Source organism: Prionailurus bengalensis, chromosome E4, assembly GCF_016509475.1.
Source record: "Prionailurus bengalensis isolate Pbe53 chromosome E4, Fcat_Pben_1.1_paternal_pri, whole genome shotgun sequence".
NCBI classification, from domain to species: domain Eukaryota; kingdom Metazoa; phylum Chordata; class Mammalia; order Carnivora; family Felidae; genus Prionailurus; species Prionailurus bengalensis.
This window is the reverse complement of record NC_057360.1, coordinates 4,844,271-4,871,707: the sequence shown is the minus strand read 5'-3', so window position 1 is coordinate 4,871,707 and position 27,437 is coordinate 4,844,271. Positions and strand designations below refer to the sequence as shown.

Sequence of the window (27,437 nt, the reverse complement as noted above, 5' to 3'; positions counted from 1 at the left end):
ACTTGGATTAGTTGTAAATGTGTATTGCATACTCTAGGGCTACTAAAAAGGATTTAGGGGTGCCTGGCTGGCTCCGTTAGTTAAGCATCTGACTTTGGCTCAGGTCATGAGCTCATGGTTCGTGAGTTCCAGCCCTGCGTTGGGCTCTGCCCCTCCCCCACTCATTCTCTCTGTCTCTCTCTGTCTCTCTTGCAAAATAAATAAACTTAAAAAAAGAATTTTAAAAAAGAAGTATAATGTATATGTTATGAAAGGGCAGAACGTGGAATCATATAAAATGCTCAGTTAAAACCAGAAAAAGCAGAGAAAGAGTGGAAGACAAAAATAGGAACAAGGAATAAGGGCAACAAATAGAAAACAGCAGATAAGGTATTTATCAACACAACTATATCAATAATCACTTTTTTTAAGGATTTTTTTTAAGTTTATTTATTTTGAGAAAGAGAGCATACACAAACGGGGGGAAGGGCAGAGAGAGAGGGAAAGAGAATCCCAAGTAGGCTCTGCACTCTCAGTGGAAGCCCTACGTAGGGCTCAATTCTGCAAACTGCAAGATCATGGTCTGAGCCGAAACTGTTGGTTGCTTAACTGACTGAGCCTCCCAGGCACTCCTGTGTCAGTAATCACTTTGAACATAAGTGGTCTAAATGTACCAATTAAAAGACAGAGATTGTCAGAGTGGATCAAAAAACAAGACTCAACTATATGTTGTCTGCAAGAAACCCACTTTAAATATAAAGACACATGTAGATTAGAAGTAAATAGATGGAAAAAATACATCATGCTATCAGTAATCAAAAGAAATTGGGAGTGGCTATGTTAATTTCAGACAGAGGACACTTGAAAGCAAATACTCAGGGATAAAGAGGCATATCACATTAAGGATAAAGGGGTCAATTCTCCCAAGAAGACATAATAATCCTTAACATGTATGTGCCTAAAAAACAGAGTGTCAAAATGCATGAGGCAACAACTGTGAGGAGAAATAGATGAATCTACTAGTCATCACCCCTTAGCACCCCTCTATCTGAAATGGACAGATCCAGCAGACAGAAAGTCAGTAAGTAAGGAGGTTCATTGAACTCAAAAACATCATCCGTCAACTGGATATAATTGATAACTATATACTATTTCATCTAACAATAGCAGAATACACATTCTTCTGAAGCTCACATGGAACATGAATCAAGATAGACCATATTCTGGGCCATAAAACAAACCTTAGCAAATTTAAGACTAGAAGTGCCCACTCTCATACTACAATGGAATTAAGCTAAAAATCAGTACCAGGAAGATGACTGGAAAATTCCCAAATATGTGGAGATTAAACATACTTCTGGGGCTCCTGGGTGGCTCAATCAGTTGAGCGTTCAGCTCTTGATATTGGTCATGATCTCAGGGTTGTGGGATCGAGCCCCAAGCTAGCTCCATGCTGAGTATGGAGCCTGCTTAAGATTTTCTCCCCGTCTGCTCCTTCCCTGCACACATGCATCTCTCTGTCTCTCTGTCTCTGTCTCTCTCTCTCTCTCTCTCTCTCTCAAATTAAACAAAACAAAACAACCCTCCATACTTCTAAATAACATATGGGTCAAAGAAGCAATATAAAGTGAAATTTTAAAATAGTTCACAATAAGTGAAACTAAATATACAGTGTATCAGAATACACACTTGTTAGAGATGCAGTGAAAGCGCTTAGAAATGCATTGAATGCATATATTAGAAAAGAAGAAAGATCTAAAGTCAGTCATTTAAGTTTCTATCTTAGGAAACTAGAAAAAGAATAGCACGTTAAATCCAAAGTAAGAAGAAGAAAAGAAATAATAAGAATTAAAGCAGAAATCAATGAAATAAAAAAATAGGAAATCAATAGAGCAAATCAGTGAAACCAAAAGCTTGTTCTTTGGAAAGATTAATAAAATCAGTAAGTCTTTAGCCAGGCTAATTACAAAAGAAAAAATACAAATTACAAAGATCAGAAATGAAAGAGGGGGCATCACAACAGATCCCATGGAAGTTAAAAAGATAGTAAAAGAATAATGTAAACAGTTCAATGCCCACAAATTTAATAACTTAGATGAAATGGATTAATTCTCTGAGAGACCTAAGCTGCCAAAACTCAGCCAAGAAAAAAAAAAACAAAAACAGACAATCTGAGTGGGTCTGTATCTATTAAAGAAACTGAATCAACAACAACTTTCCAAAACAGAAAGTACCCCGGTGAATTCTATCAAACATTTAAGGAAGAATTTATACCAATGCTCTCCAATCTCTTTCAGAGAATGGAAACAGAGGGAATACTTCCTAAGTCATTCTATGAGGCCAGCATTATCCTAAGACCAAAACCAGACAAAGACCTTATAAGAGAAAAAATTACAGACCAACACCTCTGGTAAACATAGATGCAAAAACCTCAACAAAGTATTAGCAAATTAAATTCAGTGATGTGCAAAGAGACTTATACACCATGACCCAGGTATGCAAAGCCAGTTCAGTATTCAAAAAGCAAGTAAGGTAATTCATCACATCAATAGGCTATAAAAAAGAAAATTCACATGATCATGTCAATAGATGCAGAAAGAGTGTTTGAGAAAATACAGCACCTATTCCCTCAGTAAACTAGGAATAGAGGGAAATTTCTTCCACTTGATAAAGAATATTTGCCAAAATCTACAGCTAACATCATAGATAATGGTGAGAAACTTGGGGCTTTCCCACTAAGATCAAGAACAAGGGAAGAGTGTCCCCTCTCACCACTCCTCTTCAATGTGGTACTGTATGTACTAGTGTACCGTTTAAATGTTTGGGTCTCCCCAAAACTCATATTTGATATCCCAACCCCCAAAGCTGATGGTATTCATAGATGGTGGGCCTTTAGTAAGTGACTGGGTCATGAGGGTGGAGGCCTAATGCATGGGATTATTGCTCTCTAACCCCTTCCACCATGTGAGGCTATAATGAGAAGTCCATAATCCGGAGGAGTGCCTGGTCACCAGACCATGCTGGTCACGTGATCTCAGACTTCCTGCTCTGGAACTGTGAGAAATACATTTCTGTTGTTTATAAGCTACCCAGTCTGTGTCATTTTGTTCACAGCCCAACAAGAAAAGAAAAATCAAAGGTATACAGATTGGAAAGGAAGAGATGAAATGGATTGGCTTTACACATAAAATGTATTTTTTGGATTCTTCTGAAAGAAAATTTGCATTAAGCAGTTGGCATATTTTTATTTTTAATTTTTCAATAACTTTTTTTTGCACACTTCTCATTAGAATAAGGGAAATGTTTACTTACATAATCATGTTCTCTGTGAGTATAAGAATTTTAACATCCCTCCCCTTTTCTTATAACAGCTTTATTGGTGTATAATTCATATACAGTTCATTTTTTGAAGTGTACATTCAGTGGTTTTTAGTATATTCATGGGTATGGGCAAGCTATCACCACTGTCAATTTTAGAACAATTTTACTAGAATGGTTAATTAAACTTTCATTCTTATAACTTCTTTTAAACCATTTTAACTATTTTTAAATTTTTATTTATTTTGAGAGAGAGGGAGAGGGAGGGAGGGAAAGGCGTAGAGAGGGAGAGAGAGAATCCCAAGCAGGGATCGAGCAGGGCTTGATCTCACGAACCATGAGATCATGACCTGAGCCGAAATCAAGAGTCCGATGCTTAACCCACTGAGCCACCCAGATGCTCCTTAACCATTTTCAAGTGTACAGTTCAGTGGCATTAATTACATTCACGGTGCTGTGCAACCATCACCACTGTCTATTCTCTGAACTTTTCATCATCCCAAACAGAAACTACCCATTAGACAATAACTTCCCATTCTTCCCAGCTCCTGGCAACCACCATTCTGCTTTCTGTCTCTTTGAGTCTGACCATTCCGAGTACTTGATGGAAGTAGAATCATTCATTCTTTGTCCTTCTATCTGGCTTATTTTCGTTTAGCTTAATGTCTTTAAGATTCATCTATTTTGTAGCATGTCAGTGTTTTCTTCCTTTTCAAGGCTCAGTAATATTCCAGTGTGTGTGTGTGTGTGTGTGTGTGTGTGTGTGTGTGTCCCACATTTTGTTTATGTATCCATCTGTCAACAGACATTCAGGTTGTTTCTACCTTAGAACCATTGTGAATAATACTGCTATGAATATTGGTATAGAAATATCTGCTTGAGTTCTGCTTTCAGTTATTTTGGATGTGTACCCAGAAGTATAATTGCTCGGTCATATGGTAATTTGAATTTTAATTTTGCGTGGAATTTCTGTACTATTTTCCACACTGGCTGTGCCAGTATACATTTCCACCAATTATACACAAGGGCTCCGCATCCTCACCAATACTTGTTATTTTTCATTTTTATGAAAATAGTCATCCTAATGGGTGTGAAGTGGTATCTCATTGTGGTTTTGATTTGGTCACCCAGTGAGCATCTTTTCATGCACTTATGAGCCATTTATATAACTTCCTTTGAGAAATGTCTATTCAACGTTTTTGCATGTTTTTAACTTGGGTTGTTTTAGTTTTTTAGTTGTACTTTATACAGTCTGGATGTTAATCTCTTATCAGATATATGGTTGGCGAACATTTTCTCCCATTCTGTGGGTTGTCTTTTACTTTCTTGATAGCATCTTTGATTCACAAAAGTTTTAACTTCAATGATGTCCAGTTTATGAATTTTTTGGGTTGTTTCCTCTGCCTTTGGGGTCATATCCGTGTAATCATTGCCAACTCCAATACGGATGAAGATTTTCCCCTGTTTTCATCTAAAGGTTTTTATAGTCTGAGCTCTTGTATTTAGGTCTTTGATTCCTTTTGATTTAATTTTTGTGTGTGGTACAAGATAAGGATCCAACTTCACTCTTGTACATGGATAGCTAGGTTTCCCAGTACTATTCGTTGAGAAGATTGTCCTTTCTGCATTCAGTGCCCTTGGCACCTTTGTCAAAAATCAGCTGACCATGTGTGACGGTTTATTTCTGTGCTTTCCATTTTATTCCATCGGTCTGTCTGTCCCTATGTCGGTACCACAGTGTTTTGATTATGATAACTTTGTGATAAGTTTTGAATTCGGGAAGTATGAGTCCTGTAGGTTTGTTCTTTTTCAAGATTGTTTTGGCTATTCTGGGCCCTTTGAGATTCCACATGAATTTTAGGATGGGTTTTCTGTTTCTGCAAAAAAAAAAAACACCAGTGGAATCTTGGTAAGGATTAGATTGAAAGTGTACATTGCTTTGATACTAATTTGCTAGGGCTGTTGTAGCAAAATACCGTAAACTGGATGACTTCAACAACAGAAATGTATTGTCTAATGGTTTCTGGAGGCTAGAAGTGTGACATCAAGATGTTGGCAGGATTGACTCCTTCTGAGGGTTGTGAAAGAGAATCATGCTTCTCTCTTATCTTATGGTGGGTTGTTGGCCAGTTTTGGTATTCCTTGGCTCCTGCTGCATCACTCTGATATCTGTATTTATCTCCAAATGGTGTTTATGCTCTGTGTGTATCTGTCTCTCTGTCCACATTTCCACTTTTTATAAGGACATTAGTCATACTGGATTAGTGGCTCACCCTACTCCCATATGACTTTATCAGGTTAGTCATTACAGTTGCAACAACTGTATTTCAAACAAGATCACATTCTGAGTTTAGGGGGTTAGGACTTCAATATACGAATGGTGGGGGGAGGGTACAATCCAAGCTATAATAGGTAGAATTATCACCTTAACAATAGTAAGTCTTCCAGTCCATGAACATGGGATGTCTTTCCACTTATTTAGTCTTTAATTTCTTTCATGAGTGTTTTGTAGTTTTTAGCACACAGGTTTTTGCTTAAATATATTCCTAAGTATTTTATTCTTTTTGATGTTACTGTAAATGGGATTATTCTTAAAATTTTCTTTTCAGATTGTTCATTGTTATTGATAGAAATGCAACTGATTTTTGTGTGTTGATTTCGTATCCTGCACCATCGTTGATTTCCTTTATTAGCTTCTGACAGTTTTATTTGTGGTATTTTAGGGTTTTCTACATGTCATCACGTCATAGCAAACAGATAATTTTACTTCTTCCTTTCTAATTTGCATCTCTTTTATTTTTCTTGCCTAGATCTCTGGCTGTAACAGCCGATCCTATGTTGAATACAGGTGGTAAAAGAGGGCATCCTTGTTTTGTTCCTGATCTTAGGGGAAAATCTTTGTCTTTCACCATTGAATACGATATTAGCTCTGGGTTTTCATACATGACCTTCATCACGTTGAGGAATTTTTCTTCTATTCTTAGCTTTCTGATTATTGATATTGTTATAGGATGTTGAATTTTGCCCAATGCGTTTTCTGTTTCGGTTGTAATAATTACGTAGCCCTTTATCCTTTATTCTATTAATGTGATGTATAACTTTGTTTTTTTTGTTTTTTGGAGTTTTTTTGAGTATAGTTGACGCAAAATATTACATTAGTTTCAGGTGTACAACATAGTGATTCAGCAAGTCCACATATCATACTGTGCTCAGTCCAAGTGTAGCTACCATCTGTCACCATGCTATTACACTCCCATTGAGTATATGTCCTGTCCTGTACGTTTTGTTCCTGTGACTTATTTATTCCATACCTGGAAGCCTGTGTCTCCCACTTCCCTTCACCCATTTTACCCATCCCTCTCCTCCCCCGGCAACCATCAGTTTGCTCTCTATATTTATAGGTCTAATTCTACTTTTTGTTTGTTTGTTTGTTTTGTTTTGTTTTTTAGAGTCCACATATAAGTGAAATCGCATGGTATTTGCCTTTCTCTGTCTGACTTACTTGACTTAGCATGATACCTTCTAGGTCCGTCCATGTTGTTGCAAATGGCAAGATCTTATCCTTTTTTATGGCTGAGTAATATTCCACTATGTGTGTGTATACATATATTATATATATCTATCACGTGTATATATATTAAATATATACATATATATGTGTGTATGTGTGTGTGTATATAATCTTTATCCATCCATCTATTGACGGAACTTGTGTTGAATTAATGTCTTTGTTTTCTTTGGGAATGGAAGAGAATTACTGCAATGATGTGGTGTATAACTTTGATTGATTTTTATATGTTGAACCAGTCTGGCACTCCTGGAATAAATCCCATTTGGTCATGATGTGTAATCCTTTTAATATGTTAATGGTTAATGGTTAATGGTTAATTTGTTAACCACTGCATTTTACTGTCTCTCATTTTCCTAAGTACCTTAATCCTTTCCTTGCCAATTTCTTAGCAAACAGACAATTCTCTTGTTACATAAATTGTTCTATAATGTAGAAAACCACTAAGCATCACCCAGTTTCATTATAGGAAGGAAATAAATATAACTCTATTAATAATACCCAACAAAACACCAAAAAGGGAAACTCTGGAATGTCCATATCCATATGAGATATGAATTATCTCCTATCTAATTTTTTTTTATTTTTTTTTCTACGTTTATTTATTTTTGGGACAGAGAGAGACAGAGCATGAACGGGGGAGGGGCAGAGAGAGAGGGAGACACAGAATCGGAAACAGGCTCCAGGCTCTGAGCCATCAGCCCAGAGCCTGATGCGGGGCTCGAACTCACGGACCGCGAGATGGTGACCTGGCTGAAGTCGGACGCTTAACTGACTGCGCCACCCAGGCGCCCCACTCCTATCTAATTATTAACTGTTTAGGAAGCATTTACTGAGCTTTTAGTATGTTTAAGATGTTTGACTGTCAAAGTTATTCTGAAGGTGTTTACAAGTATGGAAAAAAAACAAATAAATAAGCTAAATAAATAAATAACTACCATAGAGTTCGATGTAATAATATGATAGATATGCCCATTGATGCTACCTAATTACATCTAACTGAAAAAGAGGATGAGGTTAGCCTTCAAAAAGTGTGTTACTCTTAAACTGCCTTGAATGATGAGTAGAGTCAGCCAGGAAAAAGGAGAGGACTGTTCCACACAGAAGGACTATCAAGCACAATGGTGCTATGGAAAAGCATAATGATTGGGAAACCACAAAGATTTCTGAGATGGGAGATCTGTACAGGAAAGTGTTACAAAATGACCTTTTTGAGATAGGTGGGGCCCAGTTCATAAAGGATTTCGTGGGCTTGATTAAGGGAGTCTGAATGGTTTGTTTTTTTTAAGACCCCAGGAATCATTGAAAGATTTTAGAGTCATGTGAGCAAATTTTTATTTTAGAAAGATCATCCTAGCAAGGACTGTTGGCTTGAAGGTTGGAATGGGAAGAGGGGGAAAGGGGACTGCAGGCAAAAAGACAGCAAATATTAATCCTGTATTAATCGAGGCCAGAAATGAGGAGGGTCTGCACTTAAGCAGTGGCAGTGGGAATGGAAGAGGAGAGACAGATTTCAGAAGTGTTTCCTATGTACAGTCAAAGGGTGTTGACGATCAGATAGGACTGTGAATATGGGGCCCTCTGAACTGGCTGGGGGGTGCAATTGGAAAGACAGTGATCAGGGGCGCCTGGCTGGCTCAGTCGGAGGAAGCATGCCACTCTTGATCTTGGGGTCGTGGGTTCAAGCCCACATGGGGTGTAGAGATTACTTAAATAAATAAAACTAAAAAAAAAAAAAAGTGAAGGACAGTGATCAGAGAATCAATAGAAGGCAGCAATGAGAAGGAGGAGGAGTCGGTGACATGTCCTGAAGGAACAAAAAACTTAATGGAGTAGGAGTTTTTAACAGGATGAAGCAAGGACGCTCCCAGGCCACGCCGGGATGTAGGGCGCTTTGTAAGACACTGCGATGCTTGGTCTCTTCACCAAGCTGGTTTCATGGCTGGAGGGAGAGGAGGCTGAGGAAGGATGGGGGGGGGGGGACTGTTTCAGTTTAGAAGAGGCCAAAATAAATAAATAAGAACAAATGGAGCACACAAACTTTGACTAGAGTTTGGGTTGGAAAAACTAAGTGGCAATGATACAGCTGGAGAGATCTGAAAATTGAAATAGCTGTTAGACGATTTTAGTGAATTCTTGCTCCTTTTTAAGAACATCACAATTACATGGGGGTTATGTGGGAGAATTGTCCTTATTTTTAGGAAATGCATGCTGAAGCATTTGGGGATGAGGTACTGTCATGTCTCAATGTATTTAGGGACAGAGACAGAAGGAGGAAGCCACACATGGAAAAATATTAGCCATCGTTCAATGCACGTGGCGGGTATAGAGTTGCTTACGGTGCTGAGCTCTCAGCTTTGCTTTTCTTTAAAGTTTTTATTTTAATTCCAGTTAGTTAAAATACAGTGTAATATTAGTTTCAGGTGTACAGCATAGTGATCTATCACCTGATGCTCATCACAAGTGCCCCTCCTGAATCCCCATCACCTGTTTCACCCATCCCCCACCCCCACCCCAAGCTCGCACCTTTTCTGTATGTTTGACATTTTTCTTAATCAAAGGAGTTGGAAAAAACATGACGGGCTGGGAGCAAGGGGCTATAAGCAGCAAGGGGAGCAAAATATTGCTAATATTCCTTAAATCCCTGAGATAGTTGACCAGGAGAATGAGCGACACACTCTCAAAGGACTTAGGTGATTTACCTTCGGGGAGTGATTCCCAGCCTTTAACACTTACAAACATGAGCATGGAATATAATATTTGTATAGGCTACTGGGGTAAACAGCTAGGGGAAATTTGAGGCCTGATGAACATGGGGCCTAATGAAAAAAAAAATCATTGACTTTCCTGTATTATTTTTATAAGAAAATAAAACACAGAGTATTAGGAAATTTGTAAATGATGAATTTATATATATAAGTGTTCCAAATATATTTAAAAATTTTATTAAAAATTTTTTTAAATGTTTATTTACTTTTTGAGAGAGACAGAGCACGAGTGGCGGAGGGGCAGAGAGAGGGGGAGACACAGAATCGGAAGCAGGCTCCAGGCTCTGAGCTGTTAGTACAGAGCCCGACGCAGGGCTCGAACTCACAGACCGGGAGATCATGACCTGAGCCGAAGTCGGATGCTCAACCAACTGAGCCACCCAGACGCCCTATATATTTAAAAATTTTAATGAAGAACTTCAGCTTGCTTCCCAGAATACTTTTTATTTCTTTATTTCTTTATTTTTTTTTTTAAAGTAAGCTCTACACCCAAAGTGGGGCTTGAATTCAGGACCCTGAGATTGAGAGCTCCATGCCAACTGAGTCAGCCAGACACCTGCCCTCCAGAATATCAGATTTTATGCTTCAATTTGTGATAGTTTACCACCAATGAGAAAAAATGTAAAAGCATCTTTCTCAACCATTAAAAAATTCTAACAGTTGGGGACACCTGGGTGGCTCAGTCGGTTAAGCATCCAACTTTGGCTCAGGTTGTGACCTCGTGGATTGTGGGTTCGAGCCCCGCGTCGGGCTCTGTACTGACAGCTCAGAGCCTGGAGCCTGCTTCCGATTCTGTGTCTCCCCCTCTCTTTGCCCCTCCCCTGCTCAGGCTCTGTCTTTCTCTGTCTCTCAATGATAAATTAATGTTAAAAAAATTAAAAAATATTCTAACAGTTGAAATTATATTTATATAATCTAAAAATGTATCCTTTAATTGGCAAATATAATTTAGACAAGTTTTTTTTTTTTTCAACGTTTATTTATTTTGGGGACAGAGAGAGACAGAGCATGAACGGGGGAGGGGCAGAGAGAGAGGGAGACACAGAATCGGAAACAGGCTCCAGGCTCCGAGCCATCAGCCCAGAGCCCGACGCGAGCCTCGAACTCACGGACCGCGAGATCGTGACCTGGCTGAAGTCGGACGCTTAACCGACTGCGCCACCCAGGCGCCCCTAGACAAGTTTTTAATAATGCAAATTGCTTTTAATCCATTTGAGCATACTTGTATCGATTATTTCAAAATAATGGTGAAGACATAATTTTTGTAACATGCATGTGTTGTTAGAACCATGTAGCAGACTGCTAAAAGGACACATCGGCTGCAGAGGGGCAGAAGTAGACGCTTTATGGGAAGTTAGGGATCTGGGGCTGTTACCTAGACCCATGAATCCCCTCAGTCCCAGTGGACCACAGATTGGGTTGCACACGATGCTCCTTGGACATCGGGAACATGGACTTCTCCAGCAACTCCTTGTGCTTCGTCCATGGTAGGCAGGGATGTATTTGGTATATAGGGTTTTTTTTTAAAATTTTTTTAAATGTTTGTTTATTTTTGAGAGAGAGAGAGAGAGTGCAAGCGGGGGAGGGGCAGAGAGAGAGAGGGAGACCCAGAATCTGAAGCAGGCTCCAGGCTCTGAGCTACCAGCACAGAGCCCGACGCCGGGCTGGAATCCACAAACGGTGAGATCACGACCTGAGCCGAAGTCGGACGCTTAACTGACTGAGCCACTCAGGCACCCCTGGTATATGGTTTCTGAAATGAGAGCCCATGTGGTAGATCACCTCCTTGGTGATGTGGGGCAGTGGGTATCTGCTGGCATTTGTTGTGCTTGCCACCCGTGGGAAGGGACATGCCATCAGCTCCTGTGCTCCCCTGAACTCCTTTGGGAAGCCCTGGAATAGAAAGATGTGCTCAGCTGCCGGCCTCATCTGGCCACAGCGAAGGACGAGAGGATCAGTATTTTTGGTGACCGTTATCCGTTCACATGTTGCCAGTGGCCAGTAGGTGAGGATTCCTGAGTTAGGGAAGTCCCAGAGTTCAATTCAGGCATTAATTATTCCCGACAGGTGATGATTGGAGAAAGGAGATACGTGATCGGGTACTTTTGGAAAACGCTGCATTAAGGTGAACAGGTTTCTTTGCTGTAGAACATCCTAAAGACTTTAATATAGTAACACACATCACGTATTTCCAAGAGGAGACTGTAGTATTCAAAGTTTCCCGGAAATATTGATCACTGAAGTCATTTATTGAGAAGCATCTTGAGGAATGGGTGTGAAAAAGTGCGCTGCAGAAAATTTCGAAAGTATTGAAAAGAAGGTGTTAAAAGTTAGTACCCCCTTTTCTTTTTTTTTTCAGTTTATTTATTTTGAGAGAGAGAGTGAGTCAGGCCAGGGCAGAGAGAGAGGGAGAGAGACAGAATCCTAAGCAGGCTCCACGCTCTCAGTGCCGACCCCAACGCGGGGCTCGATCTTCCGAACCATGAGATCGTGACCTGGGTGGAAATCAAGAGTCAGGCGCTTAACTGACTGAGCCCCCAGGTGCCCCAGTGCCTGTTGTTTATATGTAAACTTAGAGAAATCGAGGAATGCTGCCTTCAGCTGTAGGTAACTCCTGTTTCAGGACACAAGTCAGCATGAACTTTGCTGGTCAAAGACTAGTGCTCGAATCTATTAAATAATAATATTGCTTCGGGGCGGCTGGGTGGCTCAGTCGGTTAAACATCTGACTTCGGCTCAGGTCATGATCTCACCGTTTGTGGGTTCAAGCCCCACATGGGGCTGTCTGTTGTCAGCACAGAGCCTGCTTGGGATTCTCTGTCTCCCTCCCTCTCTGCCTCTCCCCCACTTGCACGTGCCCGCGTGTGCCCTCTCTCTCTGTCTCTCTCTCAAAAGTAAGTAAACTTAAAAACATAATTTTTTAAAAACCAAAAATCATCACCAGCACTTGATGCATTGAAGTTGTTTTGGTAGGTGCTTAGTGCGATAAGTCATGAAGAGGAACTAAAAAGTATAAATTTTAGAAAGAAGAGACAAAATGTAAGATCAGAAAATATAACCAACTGGAAAGTGGTTTTAATTAATAAAAGTTTCAGGAAATAGATGCACATAACATAAGTAGCAGCAATAAGACACTCAACATTTACCTCAACTCCCCAAAATTACAGGGTTTTAAAAAATGATTCCCACGTGGGGCGCCTGGGTGGCTCCGTCTGTTAAGCATCCGACTCTTGATTTCGGCTCAGGTCATTTTCTTCCAGTTCCTGGGATCAACCCCTGCATGGGACTCTGCCTGACAGTGCAGAGTCTGCTTAGGATTCTCTCTCTCCCTCTCTCTCTTCCCCTCCCCTGCTCACACTCTCCCTCTCCAAATAAATAAGTTAATAAAAAAAAAAAATTCTCACTTGAAATCTTCAAAACCCATAAAAATACTCGGGCATAGTCTTCTTGGAGAATTGTATATGACTTATAGGACGAAAACTATAATGTGCAATATTTAATTTAGAGATAGAAAAGGGATGTATAACTAATATATATCGCTTAGATGTGAAAACTACATATTTAAAAATCTTCATTCTTTCTCACTGTGTAGCTTCATTGCAATAGCAGTACAACTCCCAGTGGTGTTTATTTGGCCTTTCTAAACTTTATTTGAATTTCTGAATTTCTTTTGGAAGAATACACTGGTGAACATATCAATGAACATTCCTAAAAAGAAGACCAATACAGTGGCAATAAATAAATTAGTATGCTAATTGCATAAGACTAGACATACAAATCAGAATAGAATCAGTAGAATACACAGTCAATAGAAGTAGTCTCCATCACATAGGACACTAGATCACATTGTGAAGTAGGAGGAAATAAATCAAATGCTTAGAAAATTAGAAATTACTGAACTAAGATTAGAAGCTAGTCTGTCACTTTGAATCAAGTCAAAATAAATGTCATATGTATGAAAGCGTAAAATGTATTTTTAAATTGTAGAAAAAAATTGAATTGAGTATTCACCAAATCTCCAGAACAAGGTGATTTTCTCTCTCCTTCTTGGTCCTTTCAAAGGATAAGTTCCTCCCTCCCCTCCCCTCCCCTGCCTTCCCCTCCCCTCCCCTCCCTCCCCTCCCCTTCCCATTGTAATTATAAGTTTTCTTCACACCCATTGTATTGTCTTGCGTACACACTGGGGTGCATATATCCTTTATTTAGACATCGATTAAAAGTTAGAATAATTCCCCAACAAAGAATGTTTGGATAGTACGAAAATCATTTATACTTGGCTTAGGGATGTGACAGCAGTACACTATAAGACCAGGTATCACCATAGAAGTGTCTGTCTGGCGTTGAGATAGGCTGCCTGTGGGCGGTTCTCTGTCTTGCAGAGCTCATCGGGCAAAGTCTGGAGAAGGGCACATTGTCCGCGTTGTAGGAAGTACTCACAACTCCAGTCAAGAGTTGGACTGAACCTCCAATATTCCTCCCGAGTGTCCAACCCAGGACCAGCCAGATATGAGGGGCATAGGGTGAGGTATGCGGGCAAGTGTGTGGTGCTTCCGTGCCCTCCCCGGATCGGCCTCTCTGCCAGGACCTCCATATATGCACCAACCAGGAAGCTCCTCAGAGGACAAGTTTCAAACATTTAAAGTAGGAAAAGAAAACTCATCTGCTGTGACTACCTAAAAATAAAAGATAATATAATTTTTCAGTGACCTTAAAGTTAATGTCATGGTAAAAACACTCAATAGTAGGTTTAGAAGGAACATGACTTGGGGCGCCTGGGTGGTGCAGTCGGTTAAGCGTCCGACTTCAGCCAGGTCACGATCTCGCGGTCCGTGAGTTCGAGCCCCACGTCGGGCTCTGGGCTGATGGCTCGGAGCCTGGAGCCTGTTTCCGATTCTGTGTCTCCCTCTCTCTCTCTGCCCCTCCCCTGTTCATGCTCTGTCTCTCTCTGTCCCAAAAATAAATAAACGTTGAAAAAAAAAATTAAAAAAAAAAAAAAAAGAAGGAACATGACTCAACATAATAAAGGCTGTCTATGAAAAACTCAAAGCTAATATCATCCCCCATGGGGAAAAAGTGAGCACTTTTCCTCTACGGTCAGGGACAAGACAGGGGTGTCCACTTTCACTACTGTTATTTAACATAGTGCTGGAAGACCTAGCCACTGTGATCAGACAACAAAAGAAATAAAAGGCATCTAAATCAGCAAGAAAGAAGTCAAACTTTCACTATTTGCAGATGACATGATACGCTATATAGAAAACCCTACAGACTGCATGAAAAAACTCCTGGAACTGGTAGCTGAATTCAGCAAATTTGCAGGCTACAAAATCAATGTACAGAAATCAGTGGCATTTCTATAAACCAATAATGAAATAGCAGAAAGAGAAATTAAGAAAAGAGGCCCATTTACAATTGCACCAAAACCAATAAGATGCCTAGGAATAAATCCTAACCAAAGAGGTGAGACCCGGACTCCAAAAACTACAAAACATTGATGAAAGAAATTGAAGAGGACGCAAAGGAATGGAGAGACATTCCATGCTCATGGAAGAACAAATACGGCTACAATGTGGTTTTTTATGGAACCACAAAAGCCCCCAAATAGCCAGACCAACCTTGAAAAGGCAAAGCAAAGCTGGAGGCATCACAAATCCAAACTTCAAGCTGTATTACAAAGCTGTAGTCATCAAAACAGTATGGTACTGGGACAGAAACAGACACATGACACAGTAGAAAACCCAGAAACAACCCCGCAACTTTATGGTCAATTAGTCTTCGATAAAGCAAGAGAATATCCAATGGGAAAAAGACAGTCTCCTTCAACAAATGTTGGGAAAACTGGAAAGGAGCATGCAAAAGAATGAAACTGGACCACCTTCTTACACCATACACACAAATAAATTCAAAATGCATGAAAGACCTAAATGGGAGACCTGAAATCATAAACATTTTAGAGGAGAACACACTTAGTAGCCTCTTTAACATTGGCCATAGCAACTTCTTCTAAATACTCCTCTTAAGGCAAGGGAAACAAAAGCAAAAATGAACTATTGTCAAGAGAAGAAGCTTCTGCACAGCAAAAGAAACAATCAACAAAACTAAAAGCAACCTGTGGAATGGGAGAAGGTATTTGCAAATGACGTAGCTGATAAAGGGTTAGTACCTCAAAAATGTAAAGAACTTATAAAATTCAACACTCAAAAAATGAATCATCCAATTAAAAATGGACAAAAAACACGAACAGACATTTCTCTGAAGAAGACACGCAGATGGCCAACAGGCACTTGAAATGATGCTGCACATCACTCATCACCAGGGAAATACAAGCCAGAAGTTCAATGAGGTATCACCTTACACCTGTCATAATGGCTAAAATCAACAACACAAGAAACAGCAGGTGTTGGAGAGGATGTGGAGAAAGGGGAACCCTCTGGACTGTTGATGGGAATGCAAACTGGTGCAACCACTGTGGGAAACATGGAGGTTTCTCAGAAAGTTAAAACCAGAACTGCACTACGATCCAGCAATCGCACTGATAGATATTTACCCGAAGAATACAAAAATACTAATTCAAAGGGATACGTGTACTCTGATTAATAGCAGTATTATCTATAACAGCCAAATTATGGAAACAGCCCAAGTGTTCATTGACTGGGGAATGGATAAGGAAGATGTGGTATATCTATACAATGGAATTTACTCAGACATAAAAAGAATGAAATCTTGCCATTTGCAATGACATGGATGGAGCTAGAGAGTTCTATGCTAAGTGAAATAAGTCAGAGAAAGACAAATACCCTATGATTTCATTCATATGTGGAATTCAAGAAACAGAACAAAGGAGCAAAGGGAGAAAAAAGAGAGGCAAACCAAGAAACAGACTCTTAGCTATAGAAAACAAATTGATGGTCCCCAGAAGGAAGTGGGCGGGGGATGGGTGAAATAAGTGATAGGGATTAAGTCATCACCTGTTGTGATGACCATGGGGTGATGTATGGAAGTGCCGAATCACTAAATTGTACGCCTGAAACTATATTACACTGTACGTTAACTAACTGGAATTTGAATAAGAACTTAAAAAAATTAATAACATGACCTTAAACTTAGAAAGCGGACATCAGTTTTCTGCACTGGCAGTGTTACAACCAGTGAGACTTTCCCAAGACATTATTATGACTAATTAGACCCTTCCCAATGTCCCACACAAATTCAACTGTCGCAACTCACTGTATTTCAGTGAGATAATAAGACAAACTCACAAAGATGAAATGGACAAGACTGTTCACCAAAGAATAACTATAACAGTGGAAAATTGGAAACAGCCGAAATGCCTACACTTCGAGGGTTGGTTAAATAAATTATGATAAATCTCTATAATGGTATACCAAACAGTCCCTAGAAATGATAATGTAATAAACATATTTTTGAAATGCAGGATGCTCACAATTTATTGTTGAGTGCAAGTTAGATTAGAGGACAACAAGAGAGTAGCTAACCCCACATGGTAGGATTCAAAGTGATTTTTACCTAATCTAAACTTTCTTCCGTATCCTTTTTCTCTTCCAATAATCTGGTATGCTATGGATGGTCAGCAAGGGTGTGAAGCTCGTTCTATTTTAGAAAAACAAATGCAAACAACTGACCTGGAATTTTTTTTGCAGTAATTATGACACAAGGTTAAGTCTTCATTATTTAAAATTTTCTTTTCTTTTTTTTTTTTTGAACGTTTATTTATTTTGGGGACAGAGAGAGACAGAGTGTGAACGGGGGAGGGGCAGAGAGAGAGGTAGACACAGAATCGGAAACAGGCTCCAGGCTCTGAGCCATCAGCCCAGAGCCCGACGCGGGGCTCGAACTCACGGACCGAGAGATCGTGACCTGGCTGAAGTCGGACGCTTAACCGACTGCGCCACCCAGGTGCCCCAAGTCTTCATTATTTAAAGAGCACCTACAAAACTTGCCAAGAAAAAACGGGAGATCCTAGAGGAGTGAGCAGACAACAAGAACCGATCGTTCACAGCAGGTCCGCTTGTGATCAAAGGAGAGTAAATTTAAATAATCAGATGACATTTTTTTGTTTTTTGCTTGTGAAGTTAGCAATGTTTTTTATAATAAAGAAAAATTAATATCAGTAAGTTGTGGCATATTCCTTTGGTACTGTTAAAAATGGAAGGTTAGATAGGTTATGTTGTAGCCTGGAAAGGTATAACATTTGAGTGAAGGAATTAAGAGTTACGGTTCTTAACTAAGGAGTACTAGCAATTAGAGTGTGGGAGAGAGCAACCCCTCTGAACTTTGGTTGATACCTTGCTGGCTATAAATGTGGATACAGCAATTGACGCAAACCTAGTACGTAGTGTTGTATTCAGTAAGTTTTCGTTGAGCGAAAGGATGGTATATGAAATACAATATACTAAAGGTTGTGTGCGAAGAAAGATTGGATGAAAATCTAGCAAAATGATTCGTGGTTATGTTAGGGTAAAGGGAATATGAGTAAATTCCCCCTCCCCCCATTTTCGATAATTTGATGGTATTCTATTTATAATTAAAATAATTATATGAACTCAATCTCTCCCTTTCTAGGTGTCCTAGTTTTACTTAGTATCTAAAAAATAAAATTTGAGACTTCACTGCATTTTCCCCCTTTAGGCTTCCACTCAGCCAGACACGTTGGAGTCAACCTCAATTCTTATCTTTTTCTCTGCACCTAACACCAAACCTTATCAGCGAGTCCTGTTTGCTGTGCCCTTTAGAATATATCCAGAATCCTGTCATTTCTCACCGTCTCCGACTGCTTCCATTTTTATCCCTGCCATCATCAGTCTCCCTCTAGAATATTGCAATAACCTCCTAAGTAGTCTCTCTTTCCACCCTTGTCCCTTTCCAGGACATCCTTTAAGGGGAGTCTGGGTGGCTCAGTTGGTTAAGCGTCCGACTTCAGCTCAGGTCAAGATCTCATGGTTCGTGACTTCGAACCCCGCGTCGGGCTCTGTGCTGATGGCTCGGAGCCTGGAGCCTGCTTGGGATTCTGTGTCTCCTTCTCTTTCTGCCCCTCCCCCGCTCATGCTCTGTCTCTGTCTCTCAAAAATGAATAAACATTAACAAAATATTTTTTAATTAATTTATTTATTTTGAGAGAGAGAGTGATCAGGGAAGGGCAGAGAGAGAGGGACAGAGAGAATCCCAGGCAGGTTCTGCACTGTCAGCACATAGCCCAATGCAGGACTGAAACCTACAAACAGTGAGATCATGACCTGAGCTGAAACCAAGAATCAGACGCTTGACTAACTGAGCCACCCAGGTGTCCTTTTCCAGTATATTCTTTTATTATTATTATTATTATTTTTTAACATTTATTTATTTTTGAGAGACAGAGCGTGAGCAGGGGAGGGACAGAGAGAGAGAGGGAGACACAGAATCCGAAGCAGGCTCCAGGCTCTGAGCTGTCAGCACAGAGCCTGATGTGGGGCTTGAACCTACGAACTGTGAGATCATGACCTGAGCTGAAGTCAGATGCTTAACCAACTGGGCCACCCAGGCCCCCCTTTCCAGTATATTCTTAACATCGTAGCTGAAGTGGATATAAGCCAGGCTATGTCACAGCACTGCTTTAGAACCCTCCAGTGATCCATCATCTCATTTAAAGTAAAAAACAAAATCCTTAAAGCAGCTTGCAGGTATAGAACCCGTCTTCTGCCCCCAAATCCCCAAATGCACACCTTCTGACCTTATTTCCTACCCTTCTGCCTCTGCTGTTCTCTTTGCCTAAAAACTCCTCCTGTGGATATTCACAAGGCTGCCTCTTCCCCCTCATCACTAGGGAGGCCTTCCCCCCACACCCCCCATCCTCCCCCTCCCACACAGCCAGCACTCTTCATAGGCCTTCCCTGCTTTATGTTTTCCAGGCCCATTTGACCTACAGTGTATGTGTGAGCTTCTGTATCTCCTCCAGTACGCATAGCTCCATGAGGTAGGGACTTCTGTCCATTCTGCTCCTGGCTGTAACCTTAGCACCGACAGTCGTGTCCAGCACATAGTAGAGCCTCAATAAATACTTACCGAATAAATGACTTCCTAATTGTTTCAGAGAAGTAATTCTTAGTCTCAAAACTCGTTTGAAAGCTCTTTGAGAGAGTGTCACATGTGGCCTTTGCATGCCTTCCCAGCCCCCGGCTTCCGCCCTCCTCGGGCACAGCAGGGCAGGTGGGCATGCCGGTGACCTACAATCAGTATCTAGTGCTGGGTTCCTTCTGCCTCTTCGGCTGGGACTCTGCCCAGACAACTCGGGACAGAAGACACGCCGTGTTGGAAGCTTCCTGTGTCTCGATCGCGGTGGCCCCATGACCCTGTACACGTGTAAACCCCGTGAGGCTGTGTACTCGAGAGGCGTAGGTACTCCGATAATGCACCGTGTGTGTCTCGTGCCTCGGGAAACAAGAGTCTGTCCGTTCCCTGACTCCTCGAGAGGGAGGGAAGCACGCTAACTGGTGCGTTCAGATGAGGAGAGTTCCGCGTGCTCTTCCTTATTGAGAAGTTCTAGCTGAGCGGCTGAAATTTCTGTTCGGAATCCCAAGGGAGAGTAATTAAAACAATTTTTATTTACTTTGTCTTTTGCAGACATAACCGTAGCAGAGTTCCACAAAAAAATCAAAGACGCCTTTGAAGTGTTTGACCACGAGGCGAATAATACGGTGGATGTGAGGTTTGGACGTGTCTTCTTTGTTCTGATTCTAAATGACGGACACAACTCCTAAAATAGAGGAGGGGTCTTGTCTTTTTCCAGGCCTTGGATTTCTTATGCTGTTTAAAAGTGTTTATTTCCCTGTGCTCTGTGGAAGCCCTCTACTAGCTAGTGCTTTGGATCAATACTGTTTCCTGTTCTTTATAACCTGGTGAAAAGAACATCCACATTGCCCGCTGCAACCTCCGGACTGTAAATTCTGTGAGTGAGGTGACCCCTGCTGTAGCATGATTGCTGGGCACATAGTTGGCGCTTGGTAACTATTGGTTGAGTCGAGTGAACGGAATTTGCTTTTAAAATAAGTAGGTTTTGTGGGGCGCCTGGGTGGCTCAGTCGGTTGAGCGTCTGACTTCGGCTCAGGTCATGAGCTCACAGTTCGTGGGTTCGAGCCCCCCGTCAGGCTCTGTGCTGACAGCTCGGAGCCTGGCACCTGCTTCGGATTCTGTGTCTCCCTCTCTCTCTGCCCCTTTTCCGCTCATGCTCTGTCTCTCTCTGCCTCTCAAAAATGAATAAACATTAAAAAATTTTAAATAAAAAAATAAATAGGTTTTGTGTGATCGAGCCAGAAATTACAAAGAAAGATTAATAATACTTGAACAGTGATATGCTCCCCAAGTCAAGTAACAAAAAGAACCCAAACAGAAGAACATACAAAGAGGAGAGAGAGACATGAATACTGTTAGATCGGGAATGGAGGACAGGAGACAATAGTTTGAGACCAGAAAGGAAACAAAGCAAAACAAAAAGGCAGAAGAGACTGTCCACGAGAACAGCAGAGGCTGTGGGATCCAGGCCACGGACATCCCAGAGAGGCCACGGACCTTCCTTCCAGGAGACCGAGCCGAACGAGGAACATGTGGGGGGATCACAGTCTCGAAACTCAGAAGCGAGGACACAGGCCAGCGAAGCAGTGGGAAGTGACAGAAGGGCTAGTCGGGGGACTCAGTGCTTTAAAGGAGCCACAGCGGCGGAACCACCGCATGCGATTTTATTTTGTTGGCCACACATTGTAACTGTGTGTATTGTGTAGTGTCTTCATCCCTGAAGGCACAGGTGTGACTGTAGGAGAGGAGACTGGGAAGGGGCGGTGCCGTTCATTACTTTATAAAGTTGAGTTTTCTCCCTCCACCGTGTTTCTGGGCCTTGAAGCAGGCGATAGATAAAGTTGGGAATTCTGTTCCAGAACCACCAGCGCGGTCGGCCTTGTGTGAGCCTTGGCTCAGCTGTTGCCGAGGATGTGTGTGGCTTCACGTGGCTTCAGATGCACGGGCCACACGGGTGCCACTTGGGGGGCACTTTATCCTCAGGGTGGGTATATCATAGGAGGAAGACATCCGGTGGGGCGGTCGTGCCGGTGACAGGGTTTGGGATGAGGTAGGGAGCATGTGGCATGAACCACTCAATCCAAGGATGGCTCTTGCCTTCGCCTCAGACCTCTTGCTTAGGCTGGAAGGTTCCCCAGGGGGCAGGGGACAGAGGTAGTGTTAGAGAGGTCAGGGAGAGCCAGAGGAAGACCAGGGGAGCAGAGAAGAGAAACCAGTATTTGCTTGAGGCTTGTGTCTGACAGGTGACCTGTCGTTGGGTGTGGGGGGCTTCGGGGACCTTCCCTCATCTCAGTCTTTTTACTTGTGTGTCAAGAGTTGGCATCTGTAGGGGCGCCTGGGTGGCTCAGTCGGTTGAGCGTCCAACTTTGGCTCAGGTCATGATCTCGCGGTTCGTGAGTTCGAGCCCCGCGTCGGGCTCTGTGCTGACAGCTCAGAGCCTCGGGCGTGCTTTGGATTCTGTCTCCTTCCCTCTCTGCCCCTCCCCAAGTGTGCTCTGTTTCTCTGTCTCTCAAAAGTAAACAAATGTAAAAAAATTAAAAAAAAAAACATTAAACAATTACAAAAAAAGAATTAAAAAAAAACCACAACAAGACATGGAAACAACCTAAGTGTTCATCGATGGATGGAGGGATAAAGAAGTTGTGGTATAGATATACAATAGAATATTATTCGGCCATAAAAATGAGGAAATCCTGCTGTTGGTGACAGCATCATTGAATCCTGAGGGAATTATGCTCATGAGATAAGTCAGGGAAACACAAAGACCGTGTGATTTCATGTATAGGTGGGATCTAAAATGCGAACAAATAAAAAAACAAACTCAGGAAAGGAGACCAGGACACTGGTTACTGGACCAGTGGTTACTGGACATGGGGATGGGGGAGGGGAGCCGGAGGAAGCTGGTCGCGAGGTGCAAACCTCTAGTTACGCGGTAAGCACTGGGATGTGATGTCCCACAGGATGGGTACAGCTAACGCTGCTGGGCAGTTTGTAGGGAAGAGGTGAGGAACGTCAATCCTGAGTTCCCATCACAAGGAGGCCTTTTCTTTCCTTTTCTGTTCTGTTCTTTCTATTGTGTCTGCAAAAGAGGCCGGATGTAGGTTGGACCTGTTGTGGTCACCGTGTCCCAACGTGCGTAACTCGGGCCGTCATGCCGCAGGCCTTACACTTACACAGTGACATCTGTCCGTTGTTCCTCAATAAAACTGGGGGAGAAAAGAATTGAAGGCAGAAGTCTATGTAAAGAATAGCGTAGGGAAGCATCTGACAGAGAGTCCAGAGATGTAGCTAAGGGCTCAGTTTGGGCAGGAGAGAGCTGTTGCTGGAGAGGCTCCCAGGACACTTAGCTGTGTCTCTCCTACAGTGTAAGTATGGTGCCATTTTCTTGGTCGGGCAGCCCTGGGCCCCCTTAGGATGAGTTTGGGGCAATTACTCTCCTTTCTCCTCACCTCTGCTTTGCACGAATTGAGAGATTGAATTTGAAATTGTACCGCCGTGTAAAACATCATGAAATGGGCCTCTGCTGCTTTCCTCCCGGTCCGAGGGGCAACCCCAGGTCCGGAATCAGACTGCCGGGGCTCCACTCCTAGCCCTGTGACTGAGGAACTTACTTATTCTCTCTATTCACTTTGGCCTCAGAGGGAGGATCCTTTCAGGGGTCTGGGAGGTCTTAACTATTTTTATAGTAACTTTAAGACAGTATTTGCTATTTTCATTCTCAATTTCTCACAAGTATGTGTTGGAGGTTTTGAAAAGCTACATGATGTGTGATATTGCAACAGATTGAATGCAGAACCAGATATGAGAATCCAGCTGTCTTCTGTGAAGCCCGACAGCAGGGAGATTTGCAAACATGGAAAACGGTGCCGTTCTTCTAACGCAGTTTGTTCTTGTTTGGAAAATGCACTTACTTTTCATAAAATTACATACACTTGCACTGGATTTATTTATCGTTATTCCTAAATGAATATTTTAAAATATTTAAAAAAGATTTCTAAGGGCGCCTGGGTGGCTCAGTCGGTTAAGCATCTGGCTTCAGCTCAGGTCATGATCTCACGGTTCGTGAGTTCGAGCCCCGCGTCGGGCTCTGTGCTGACAGCTCGGAGTCTGGAGCCTGCTTCGGATGCTGTGTCTCCCCCTCTCTGTGCCTCTCCCCTGCTCACGCTCTGTCTCCCCCTCTCTTTCAAAAATAAATAAAACATTAAATTTTTTAAAAATTATTGAAATAAAACAAAAAAGTAAAAAAGATTTTTAAGTGAATATTTAAAATATTTTTTAAGTTCTTTATTTATTTTGAGAGAGAGCATGTGCAGGGGAGGCGCAGAGAGAGAGGGAGAGAGAGAATCCTAAGCAGGCTCCATGCTGTCAGGGCAGAGCCCGTTGCGGGGCTTGATCTCGCGAACCGTGAGATCATGACCTGAGCTGAAATCAAGAGCTGGATGCCTAACTGACTGAGCTCCCCAGGCACCCCTAAATTTTTTGAGGTTTAATTTCTAATATGGTAATAGAGATAAATATAACTCACATAAGGAAAAGCTCTCTGGGGATCTCTATAATTTTTAAGAATGCAAAACACATTTTGAAACCAGAAAATTTGAGAACCAGTGTTGTCAGTGGTCATTTTTTTAAAGCTTTTAGAACAATATTAGCTCAGAACAAACTAGCTATTATTAATAGTATTACATTATTAGTAGTAACTTTAGTAGTAGTATTATACTTTAGGACAATATAATTAGTAGTATTATACTTTGTATTATTGAAGTAAATAATTTAAAGTAGTTTTTCCTCTGTTTGCTCTGGATTAGCAATTATACATAACAAACCTCTCATAAGAATTGTTTTACTTATTTCTGTGCATTGCGTGTTGAGTTTTTAAGTTCTGAAGTTCATTTTCCTTATTAACTAGCTTTTGAAAGTTGGCACCTTGAAAACCATTGAGGCAGATTTTTAATATCATTAATTGGGACCATTTTAATTTTGCCTCATATAAAACGTAGAGCATGATACATTGTGACTTAAGTACATTTTCCTGTTCTGTGTTCAGATTTCAATCAGTAAGACTGATTGAGAACCAAATTTTTGTATAGATGAGATACAGACAAGGGATAAAATTCAAAAGGTACAAAGAATAGTACAGGCACGTCTTTCTACCTCTAACTCCGGCTAACCAGTTCCTCTTTTTATTTATTTTGTTTTATTTTATTAAAAAAAGTTTTTTTAATGTTTATTTATTTTTGAGAGAGAGAGAGAGTGAGACAGAGTGTAAGCAGGGGAGGGGCAGAGAGAGAGGGAGACACAGAATCGGAAGCAGGCTCCAGGCTCCGAGCCATCAGCACAGAGCCCAACGCGGGGCCCAAACCACAAACGGTGAGATTGTGATCTGAGCCGAAGTCAGACGCTCAGCCGACTGAGCCACCCAGGTGCCCCATGTTTTAGTTTATTTTTAAAGTTTATTTAACTATTTTGAGAAAGAGAGTGAGCAGGGGGAGCGGGGGACAGAGAGACAGGAAGAGAGAGAGAGAATCCCAAGCAGGCTCTGCACCATCAGTGCGGAGCCTGAGGAAGGGCTGGAAGTCAAGAACCGTGAGATCGTGACCTGAGCTGAAATCAGAACCTTATCTTCTCAAACTGGAACTCTGTACCCCTTGAAACAATAACTCCGCACTCCCCCTCTCGCTAGCTCCCGGCGGCCACTCGTCTACTTTCTGTCTCTGAGTTTGACTGTTCTTGAGATGCCATATAAGCAAAGTCATACAACATTTGCCCTTTTGTGTCTGGTTTATTTCTTCTAGCATAACATCTTTGAGGTTTATCCTTGTGACATGCGTCAGAATTTCATAGCGTTTTTTTTTATTTAAACATTTTTTTTAACATTTATTCATTTTTTGAGAGTGAGATAGACAGAGCATGAGAGGGGGAGGAGCAGAGAGAGAGGGAGACACAGAATCAGAAGCAGGCTCCAGGCTCTGAGCTGTCAGCACAGAGCCCGACGTGGGGCTCGAACCCACAGACCGCGAGATCATGACCTGAGCTGAAGTCGGATGCTCAACCGACTGAGCCACCCAGGTGCCCCAAATTTCATAACCTTTTTAAGGCTGAATAATACTCTCCTGTGCGTATACACCACGTTTTAGTTATCCATTCCTCTGTTCATAGACATTTGGGTTGTTTCCACCTTTTGGCCTTTTTGCTCAATGTTGCTATGAACATCGCTGAACAAATATTTGTTCAAGTCCCTGCTTTCAGTTCTTTTGGATGAACACCCAGCAGGAGAGTTGCTAGATGATGTAGTAATTCTATGTTTAATATTTTAGGAAACCACCACACCGATTTCCACAACAGCTGCATCATTTTACATTTCTACCAGCAAAGCACAAGGGTTCCAAGTTCTCTATGTCCTTGCCAACATTTGTTATTCTGTTTTTCCTTTTTATCATAATGGGTCTAAAGTGGTATCTTGTGATTTGGATTTGCATTTTCCTAATGATTAATGATGTTGAGCATATCTGCTTGTGCTCATTGGTTATTTGTACCCCTTCTCTGGAGAAATGTCCATTTAAGCCCTTTGCCCATTTTTAAATCGTACTGTTTTTGTTTGTGTTTTTTTTGATGTTGAGTTATAGGATGTGTATTTTTTTTTTAAATGTTTGCTTATTTTGAGAGAGAGAGAGAGAGAGAGAGAGAGAGAGAGAGAGCAAGCCAATGGGGGAGGGGCAAAGAGAGAGGGAGAGAGAGAATCCCAAACAGGCTCCATGCTGTCAGCACAGAGCCCAGAGCTCAATGTGGGGCTTGAACCCATGAACCATGAGATCATGACCTGAGCCAAACAAGAGTCGGAAGCTTAACCGACTGAGCCCCCGGCGTCGCAGGATGTGTATTTTTTTTTTTTAATTTTTTTTTTCAACGTTTTTATTTATTTTTGGGACAGAGAGAGACAGAGCATGAACGGGGGAAGGGCAGAGAGAGAGGGAGACACAGAATCAGAAAGAGGCTCCAGGCTCTGAGTCATCAGCCCAGAGCCTGACGCGGGGCTCGAACCCCCGGACCGCGAGATCGTGACCTGGCTGAAGTCGGACGCTTAACCGACTGCGCCACCCAGGCGCCCCGGATGTGTATTTTTAATGTAAGTGGTGAGAGACTAAACTGTTCTGTACTTTGCTTTTTTCACTTCTAATATCTTTGTGATTATTCTTATTAGTACGTAAGAGCTTCCTCATTTCGTTGTATGGATGAACCATAATATACTGAATTAATTTCCTATCAGTGGTTATTTAGGTTGTTTCCAGGCTCTTGTTATTTTTTTTTAAGTGTGTTTATTTTTAATGAGAGAGAGAGAGAGAGAGATGCAGAGAGAGAGAGAGAGAGAGAGAGAGAAACAGCATATGTATATGCACATGATCAGGGGAGGAGCAGAGAGAGAGAGAGAATCCCAAGCAGGCTTCTCACTGTCAGCATGGAGTCTGATGCAGGGCTCAAACTCATGAATTGTGAAATCATGATCTGAGCCAAAATCAAGAGTTGGACACTTCACCAACTGAGCCAGCCAGGCATCCTCAGACTCTTGTTATGACAGTCCATGTTGTGGAGAATAGCTTACTTTGCATGTTATTTTGCAAAAGTGAGAATTTTTCTTTAGTTAAATTCTTGAAAATATATTAAAGTGCATGAATATTTTTGCTAGCTGTTGCTATATTGACAATGTATTCTCTCACTTTATTTAAAACTTTTTTTAATGTTTA

The 27,437-nt window shown here is 41.5% G+C and overlaps 1 protein-coding gene across 1 annotated transcript in view; it reads left to right on the top strand.

Annotated features, from left to right (window-relative positions):
• The window catches only part of EFCAB2 (EF-hand calcium binding domain 2), a 132,016-nt gene that overhangs the window by 43,627 nt on the left and 60,952 nt on the right, over nucleotides 1–27,437 (top strand). Inside the window, exon 2 of the mRNA XM_043568912.1 lies at nucleotides 20,251–20,335. Coding sequence (XP_043424847.1) covers nucleotides 20,251–20,335 — 85 coding nt within the window. The remainder of the gene's footprint in view (nucleotides 1–20,250; nucleotides 20,336–27,437) is intronic.